The 9566-nt window shown below is 40.8% G+C and overlaps 1 protein-coding gene across 1 annotated transcript in view; it reads left to right on the top strand.

The window, feature by feature from the left end:
* The window catches only part of CRCP (CGRP receptor component), a 53744-nt gene that overhangs the window by 39414 nt on the left and 4764 nt on the right, over positions 1 to 9566 (top strand). Inside the window, exon 5 of the mRNA XM_019511349.1 lies at positions 2903 to 2960. Coding sequence (XP_019366894.1) covers positions 2903 to 2960 — 58 coding nt within the window. The remainder of the gene's footprint in view (positions 1 to 2902; positions 2961 to 9566) is intronic.

Raw genomic sequence — 9566 nt, 5'->3', positions numbered from 1 at the left:
AAGCAGGGAGGGAGATTGAAAAGCTCTGTATCATCAACAGACGCATGCACTGCACACACACCCTTTGCCTCCGAGTGCTGGCCTGGGGCTAGGGTTTGGCAACACTCCTGCCTGGCCATGCCCCCCATAGCTCAGCACTGTGCAAGGAAAGGTGGGGCTGCTCTAGCACTCCCCCGGCTTGTAGCCTGAGCCACTGCAGGCATGTGCCTGAATTTCCTCAGTCCAGAGAGGATGTCTGTCCAGTTCAAACCTGTTCAGCCTAGCTAGGTTAGACTAACCTGCAAAGATTGAATCAATTCAGGCTCAGGCTTTCTGAATGTCTGCCCCTAGCCCTCTTCTGTTACAGGTTTAAACCAGTTCCTTCTGATCACTTAAACTGGTTTATGTGTAATTTCTGTCCTTAGCCAGTGAGTTGAGTAAAATAGGTTAGTATCTTTCTTCTTCAGGACTTTGTTTTGGTTGTCAACAATTCATAGACTTACAGCATCAGAGTTGGAAAGGACCGCAAGAATCGTTTGATTTTCAGAGGACAAGCTGTTTTTAAACCTGCCTATCCAGCCTTTACTTGAAAATTTGAACCGAGGGAGCTTCCCTGGGCAGTTTGGTCCATTGTCTTACTATTCTTACACTTAGGAAGTTTTACAGTTAATCCAAATCTGCTTTGCTGATTCAGGCCAGATTTGGAAATAGCTATCCATGTGTCATTGCTTTGGAGATAGTCTCCGTTCTTAATGGATACGTACCACATCATAAACCCTACCTTATAATTAACTCAATTGTTTCGGTTTCAGCAGGGCGGTCCAGCCTTCAGTAAACCACATTGGCTCCCATAAGGCTCTTCTATCTATATAATCATGCTGAATCCTAGACAATAGAGATGACGGTTTGTTGGGTCATCCAGGCTTTAGTAATATGGAATTTTTTTTATTCAGGTCAACATGGAGATTTATTTCTAGAGGAGCTGGAAAAAGTGTGCATTGCTGATGCTCTTTCTTGTTCTACTGATAAATGGAGGGCTTCATTCCCTAGGGATATCACTCATGTGCTTTTCACGAGTATTAAATTCGCTCTCTGTAGGTGCACGCACACAGACAAGAGCAATGCATCACTTGTCACTGACTTCTCATGGGGATTTTAAATACCTTGGCCTTTGAACCTTTACTAGCGTGCATACAGGAGTGATACGGCATTGAGGCATCTTGCAGTAATATAAACTGTTCGTCTCCCAGATTTCAAAGTCTGTCAATTTTAGAAGATCATTTAAAGCTGAAATGGTATCTAGAGAGCACAGGCATGCAGACAATGACGTGGCAGTTGTTGAAGGCCTGAAAATGTGAGAACAGTTTTCTGTGAATTTTGGCATCTGTTTCCCCTTGAAGAATGTTGAGGTTTCCTCTTTCTTTAAACCTCCTGCCCCCGTTCCAAGAAACTAGTGAGACGCTATTTGGACTCACTTTAAATATACATTAAATTGCTCTTTGGAACTGTGTTGGATAACCTGAGGAAAACTTTTAGTACTTTAAAATAGGAGTTTACTACTAGATGGGGAACCTGAAAAGAATAATAAGCAGTTCTTTGTAATTGTATTCAGTAATGCTTGTAATAAAGAAATGGGGAATCACAGGTAACTATTTAGAGAAAGAACCTCTCATTTTAAAACTTAGCTTTAAGTTTTGGTTTTCCATTCTTTTGTTTCAAGAGAGGGGGTTTTAATTTTCATAGATTTCATAGACATTAGGGCTGGAAGGGACCTTGGAAGATCATCGAGTCCAGCCCCCTAAAAACCTCTTCTCAATGTATCCAAACTTACTCTTTTGCAATTGCTTATATTTCGTGATAGGAAGATTTAATTTTTGCTGCAGATTCTTTCACGGATAGTGCCAGACATATATCTAATGGTGTGATATTCCTGTGCTGTTGTCTCCTAGGCCACTAAGGTATGCTCAGATCGCTAGTTGCTTTCGAATATTGACCTGATCAACGAGACAAGAATTTTAAAATACGCCTTCAGAGACCAGTGAGATGAAAAAAAATTGAATTAGGACAGCACCTTTGGGCTTTGCTATTGAGTGGACGCATATTTAACTAGGATAAAAAATAAATATTATCACTTATAGATCTGTAACTGGAGTATTTCGTTTTGAATGCTTTGAGGATATTTGTCCACCAAAAAAGTGTTCTTTAGTAAAGCTCTTAAAAAGGGAAAATGTTGTAATGTCTTTTTTAGATGTGTAGATTAGTGAGTAGCACCACTAGGCTTAGTGAATCCAAGTGTATGGTTAGGCCATGTGGGCATGTAATCCTTACTCCATGGAAGTTAATAAGAATTTTAACTTAAATTTAACCTGAAATATTTCAATGTATGCATATTCTTTAAACAGTCTTTTTCTGGACATAAAGAATGGCTAGGGAATAGTTAAAAACCTAGATGCAATGTTAAATGAATTTAGCTGTTCATTTAGCTGCTCTGTGTCAGCCTGCGTAACAGTATTTGCCTAGTTCTTATGACAGTGTTTATATACAAAGTGTTTTAAAATCCTCAGAAGAGCAAACTATTTTTATTAATATTTAATTACAAAGGCACAAACCAAGAATAGAAATTTCAGTCCAGAAGATGAAAATTGGTATGTAGAAATTAAGAATTGTGATGGAAATTTGTTATCACCTTGGTCCAGTAAATAAAAACATGACTTGACAAGAAATAAATATAGCCATAGGATACTTGATATATTATGGTGTTCAGGGTCTTATGTTGCTGCAGATCCAGTAAGAATCACCCATGGAAATGAGTTTCAAGTTTAAATTACCAGGGAAGTGTTTGCATTGGACCATTTATTCATTTGAAATCCCCAAATGATACAGTATTGTAAAATATTGTGTTGATTTGTTTGCCTTTAAACAGAGCAGAAAAGCTACAGTTGCTTAACCACAGGCCTGTGACTGCCGTCGAGATACAGCTGGTAAGTCGCAATGCTCCCAGCCTTTCAGAGCTTTTGAATGAATAATGTTGCTTTCACCTTGAAGGTCAGCTGAGTAATCACTTTCTCATGGCCACCTGCTGATTAGCGGCAGGGTTTAACTTCTCTGGGCCCCAGGCAGAGTTTCAGTTTCAGGTCCCTACTCTTTCGAGACAGCTAGAGTGGAAAATTAAATGGATTTGCAACCAGAATGCAGTGGGGCCACACCGAGCTCGGGGCCCTGCATGCTTTGCACTACTCTAATGGTTCTGGTAGAATTTACCCTTTTTCATATGTTTTTATACCTTCATATTTTCTGATCCTCTGTGAGACCTTCCTACAAAACTGCCCCTTTTCCTATCAGACCTACCTTCCACTGTTGCGTTCTGTTTGATGCAGTGCTGTACATTAAAAATAGCTATCACAGTTATTAAAAGGGCAGTTATAATCTCCTGTTCAAGAATATATTTACCTAAGAGATACTCGGCAGATCGAAAACTCTTCATTTCTTTTAAAGGTCCAGGAAAAGCACAACATTAGGAGAAGCAATTAAAGCAAACTGGCTTTTGTACTTGCAGTGAAGTTACTGTTATTGTACCTCAGCCCTTTCAGGCACCAGCAATAGCAGAGTTAGAGCTCCTCTTGCAGTACTGATGTATTGCAGTTATGAAGCTTCAGTTAAATGTGAATTCATCTGCTTCATACGGTAACCAATCTCTAGTCTAACAACCCAATGCAGTCTATTCAAGTTAAGAGTTACTCTTAGAAAGTTATAGTTGGGTACAAGTCTGGATCTGACTAGTCACTGAGCTCTTAAGGATTACAGCAAGTTTCCCGGCTGTGTCAGTATACCTGCGCAATTCTACCTGTGCATGTTTCTTCAAAGCCTGTATTAGTCAGGCAGGGTGAGCGTGCTGCTCATATTGTGTTAAATTAGGCTGGTGGAAAACTTCAGCTGCATAGATCTTTCATTAAGCTAGTAAAACCATTGGGAATAACACTAGCAAATCACAGCTCATTTTTGTGCATATGAAATAGCGAAACACCAGCAAATGATTCTGCCTTCGGGACTTGTGTAATGGATGGCCGTTGACTGGGTATCACGGCAAAAGACTTAGTGATGCTGCAGCCGTTGACAAATAGAGCCGCTATGCTTCAAGAAGGGATTGAACGTGTAAAAACAGAGCGCCATTGAAACCAGTTGGGAATTTTGTCTTTCACATCAGGAGGTCGAGGGTTGCCTATGCTTAGGCATGTTGTTCTAGCTGTAGTGGAAGTCAGAGGCAAAATATACAGGTGATTTAATGCTAGTACAAAAATTGCCTTGAATCTCATTATATGACCATTTTTCTTAAAGACTTTCACTAATCTCTGGATTTAGATTTAAAGCAATAATAGATACTGAGTGTTTCTGACCTTAATTTCACAAGCAAAACTCCAAGTAAACAAATTACATTTTATAAAGAGGCACTTCGGGAACAAATTTCGAATCCAGTGACTGATACGGTTTGGATGCTCCAAACTTTACTCAGTTAGATATAGGTATGTGTATAAATTTACTCCACTGTACTCTGAATAGCTCTAGTAAATGAATATTTGATTTTGTTATCCTTTTAGTTTCACGGCTTTCCTGTTCCATCTTGTATGCCTCCTTCCGTTTGGTACCATGCAAGAAATAAATGAGGGAAACTAGAATTTGTCTAAAAGGCAGATTTCTATGGGGAGGTACCTTGTGTTTTAATTACGGTCATTTTTTTTCCTTCTGGTATAAATTGTTGCTCGTTGTTTATATTTGTCTTCTCCAGACTGTGTCCTGGGATTTAGTTTCAAATGAGAACAAAAGGAGCATGCAATTCTAATCCCTATCCCACTGAGTAAAAGTACTGTACACAGAACAACTCTCTCAACCTCCAAATTTAATCTTAAGCATATGTTGTTCCTAGCTCAGCAGCTTGCAGAAAAAAAAAAAGCAAGACAATGGTGTTGATCTAACCATGACACCGGGCCAGGCTTTACTTGACTTTTAACAATGATAGGTTAGGATGAGGATCATCTCCTGAATGAATAAATTGCTTTGCATCTCTCTCTCTGGAACAGTAGGTTTTAATTTAGTTTATTTAAAACTCATAGATCCAAGGATTTACTGCCTCATGCCTTCCACTTTTGGCAGACAGGCTGGCAGGCTGTTATTGTCGACAAGCAAAATATTAATTTCACATGTTCCTCTGAAAAATGCAAGATGACGGGGAGCTGAAATGTTTTATTTTCTCAGTAATATACATTACTGCCCACCCTCTGCATACTTGTCTAATAACCTCTCAGAAAGAGATGAATCCAACCACATTCAGTCGTTTGCTATATTTATTGTCTGTCTGAGCTGCGTGTCACTGATGAACATTTTGGAAATATTCTTCATATGTGGAAGCTGCAGGTATCTCCTTGCATACAGTGTGCGTCTCCCTCATAAGAACAAAAGTGCATTGTATTCTGCTTGGTGGCTTTAAGAGCAACCAGACTGCACCTTTCTTTTTTCATTACATCGTATTGCTTTTTAGATTTAATAAAGTCTTAAAATAATTGTCCACAGAAGGACATAGTCAAGCTCACAGGCTGGTCTGTTCACCAGCCCAAGTTGTGTTATCACATCAGAAACAGTTTACCTCAATGCACATTATTTCAGACTTCTTTGGTGGGTCCTTACATAATTCATTCTCTGGCATTTGCTGTCTGCCCATTATTCTTCGGGGATTTAGGTAAGATAAACATTGATTTAAAATCTTAACTGTTGGACAAAAGGAATGGAAAAAAGAAGCCCAATACGCTTCTGTGCAAGCAGCAGCAGTAGGATATGTCCATAGCAAACAATAGTCGAGCTTCAAGCCGTGCCTGCATTAAGTCCAGTGGGACTGCTCTTTGCAGATTAACTTCTGGAGAAATATTTGTGGAATAAAGGCCACGTGGTTTGCATACAGTAGCTTGTGTGGGCACGCACCTGTGTACATACAAATTTGCTTCTTTATTTCATTAATAGCATTTTATTGATATTCCATTAAATTATCTTAATAGTCCGTTTAATACAGAGCAGTGTTTTTTCAACCCTTTTCATTTGCTGACCCCTAAACATTTTTGAATGGAGGCACAGACCCCTTTGAATTGTAAGTGTGGTTATTCACATACTTTTGAATCACCATAGTCATCTTTTGTGGTCTGCTTAGACAAAGAGGGTCCACAGACCACAGGTTGAAAACCGCTGATATAGAGAGTTTCTCATTGTCAGGTGTCTGATTTATTTTTTCCTTGCTAATTTAAAACTTTTAAAAGCTTTTGCTAATTAACATTTTTAATGAGAATTTATCGGGGCCTCATTACTGTTCCATGTCATTCTGGTACTGAATCTCCTTTGGTAATGTGGTTATTTTGACTCTGAGAAGTTTGGATTTATAGCCCAATTAAAAAAAAAGAAACCACTCTTAAAAGTGCAGCTAGAAAGGGCTGCATGGTACCTAATTATTCCACACACGCATTTATTTAATAAGTACAGGTTTGGTTCCCAGTAGTGGTTATTACTGAACATGGCAGCATCTTCTGTTTAATTCTACAGTTGATGAGCAATTTGTCTTTTCATTTTGCTGTAGCAGGAAGATGGTGTGTGTGTTTTCTGGGTTTTTTATATTGGGACGTCCATGCTTTGGAAATGAAGAAACAAAAAACAACACATATGACCAAATATTAAATGAGTAAATACTTCACTTAGGTGCGTCAAAGCAGAGTACTCAAATCAACCCACTTCAGCATTTCCTGTGCTTCTTGGGCTCATTTGAACTGGAGTAAAGTGGTGGGGATCCCTATAATTTTTATTTAGTAATAGTTTACGCTCACTCTGCATTGGTGTAAATGGCTGCATTAATTCAGCAAGACACTAAAGCAGGTGTACAAAATTAAGCCTCAGAGTTATCCCCTCAAGGTCAACAAGACTGCTCCCATGCTTAAATTTAAACAAGGGGCATATTGCTCAGCTCATTGATCAAGCCCTAACAATTGAGACCAATATATATAAGTTAACAGTTGTCTTCAGGTTTCTACATGAAAGAAAATGGCCTCCTCTTCCAAGGGGGGACACCGCTGCTGCAGCTGCTGACTTTGGTATGAATTGCGCGTGGTCATCTTGTCTAAAACTCAGTCCACTTTTCCTGAGGAATCTAAAAATATGGATTTAGACACCCAGGCTATAAAAAAGGAAATGGCTCTCTTTCAGCTGAAGGTATTTTATGCCAATCATATTGAAGAACAACGTTTGCTACCTTTTTTCCTAACTCCTGCATTGACCCTAGAGACCATTTAAGAGCACCAGCAGGATGATGGAACAACCCTATTGCTCACAGTATTAATGTGTCACACAGGGAATTTAATTACTGATGATCATTTGTCCACGTCAGATGGAAGGCATAATTGGCATGTGGGTTGTCAATACATCGATTTTTGAGAGCCACACAATTGTATCTCTTCTAGCATACAAGAGGTTGTTATGAATGACATCAATATGCTGCAGCAACTGTTACAGAGAGATTTTACAGTGATTTCTGGGTAGTAAAGAGGTGAATGCTGAAATATTGTAGTATCTTTGGAAGGTTTATCAGAACAAGGCACATAGACAGTCTGGTTAATTGCCTTTCTTCCCCATTGATTTTAAGGATGTCTCTTTTCCAAGGCTAGAGAATAACATACAACTCTGGTTGTATTTTGGAGAGTACTTAACATGTACATTTTGTTACTGGAATTAAATGCCAGCTACTTTCCACTAGTTGTATACAGCTTTTTGGAGACCACCTGTATCTCCAAGTACAGCTTAAGCAAGGAGAGCTTAATTATTGCTGTTACCCAATCCAGTTGAAACCTTGGCTAACTCTGCCATACCGTGTGCATGTAGCGTGACCTGTGGAAGTGACCTCTGGTTGTTAATGTAGTTTATATTTGAGTAAGACAGTTGTTAGAAGAACTGATTTGTTGATGGAACTTTTATTAAGGAAGACACTAGTTAAGTGGGTTGGCTTGTTTCCTTCCTTTTGTGTTTTTTCTTCTGTCATCTTAAAATAATCCAGTGTTATTACTGTGATAAGAAGCTGGCAATTTTTTTTATCTGAAATTGCAAATCAGAAGACTTTGGGCTCAAATCTGATGCACCTGGAATGAGCTACGAAAATCAGCTTTTATTTTCTTTCTTTGATGTTTTCCTTTTCATCATTTCTTGCTTGTCTCTCTAGGTGCATTTCTTCATGCTTAATCTTTATTTCTTGGTTTTTATCATGCTGCTTTGCTGTTCTCTAATTGCCTAGTAAGTTTCCATAATAAGTCATTACACTTGGCCTTTCTTTGAAGAAAAAATCCTTAGCTCATTCTTTTGATCTTTTGAACTCTTTAAAGTGATTATGTGGCACTGCAGAAACACGAGCATTTATAGCCAGCCAGATATACAAGACTTTGTCTATCAGTCATTGCAGTATATCAAATCATAGAATCACAGAAAATGAGGGTTGGAAGGGACCTTAGGAGGTCACATCTAGTCCAGCCCCTTGCTCAAGCTTGACCATCCCCAACTACATTGTCCCAGGCAAAGCTGTATCTAGCCAGGTCTTTAAAAACTGCCAAGGACAGAGATTTCACAACTGGAGGTACACTTATATGTCAGTCCATATCAGATTAGCGGTGATAAAAGGAAAAATTAACATTATTGGCAGTCGGTCGCACAGCCGCATGCATGCACACGACCAGGAATGCAGCCTGGGTGCTTGGAGAGCAGCATCTGGCCAATAAGTATTTGGGGAAAGGAAGGAGCATGGCGGGGAGGGCAGATAGAGGCCCCACTGGTGAGGGTGGAGGTGGAGCAGGGGCAAGCACTGCTTAGCCAGAGCAGTGAATGTGACCCTGCTGAGAGTGGGTGAGCCATGGGTGGCTCGTCCAGGAGGAGCGGAGGGGGGACAGCTCCCTGCCGCTGCATGCACCCCTGGGGGAGCCATGGGGGGCATGTGCCCCCCCCCCCCGAATTTGTGTGCGGGGCGAGAGCAGGCTGCCCAGGGGCTGCAGGGCCAGAGGCTGCGCTGGCATCTTGCCAGTGGGGGGGCTGGGCCAGGGCTGTGCTCAGGGCAGGGGGGGGTGGGCAATAGCGGCGCGGCTACAGCATGGGCTATAGCCACCTCAAAAGTCCACATAGCCAGACTCCCCTCCCTCCCCCTGCCATGGTCAGTGCACCCTCGCCCACCGAACAGCTCAATGATCCCACTCACCCCCGATTGTGCACAAGCCCTGTTAGTCAGTTTAGCGGGGGAAGATTCATAGATTCATAGATTCATAGATTAAGGGTCGGAAGGGACCTAGTAGATCTTCTAGCCCGACCCCCCACCAGGGCGGGAGAACAACAAAAAACCCCAAAAAGAGAAATGGGACTCAAACGAGTCCAGCCAGGTAGGCATCCAGCCTCTTCTTAAAGACCCCCAGGGTAGGGGCCAGCACCACTTCCCTTGGAAGTTGGTTCCAGCTCCTAGCCGCCCTAACTGTGAAGTAGTTCTTGCGGATGTCCAATCTATACCTCCTCTCCATCAACTTGTGCCCATT

Source organism: Gavialis gangeticus, unplaced genomic scaffold (assembly GCF_001723915.1).
Source record: "Gavialis gangeticus isolate Ggan-Ray unplaced genomic scaffold, GavGan_comp1, whole genome shotgun sequence".
Lineage (NCBI taxonomy): Eukaryota > Metazoa > Chordata > Crocodylia > Gavialidae > Gavialis > Gavialis gangeticus.
Note: the sequence above shows the minus strand (reverse complement) of the source record. Positions and strands in the feature narration are given on the sequence as shown.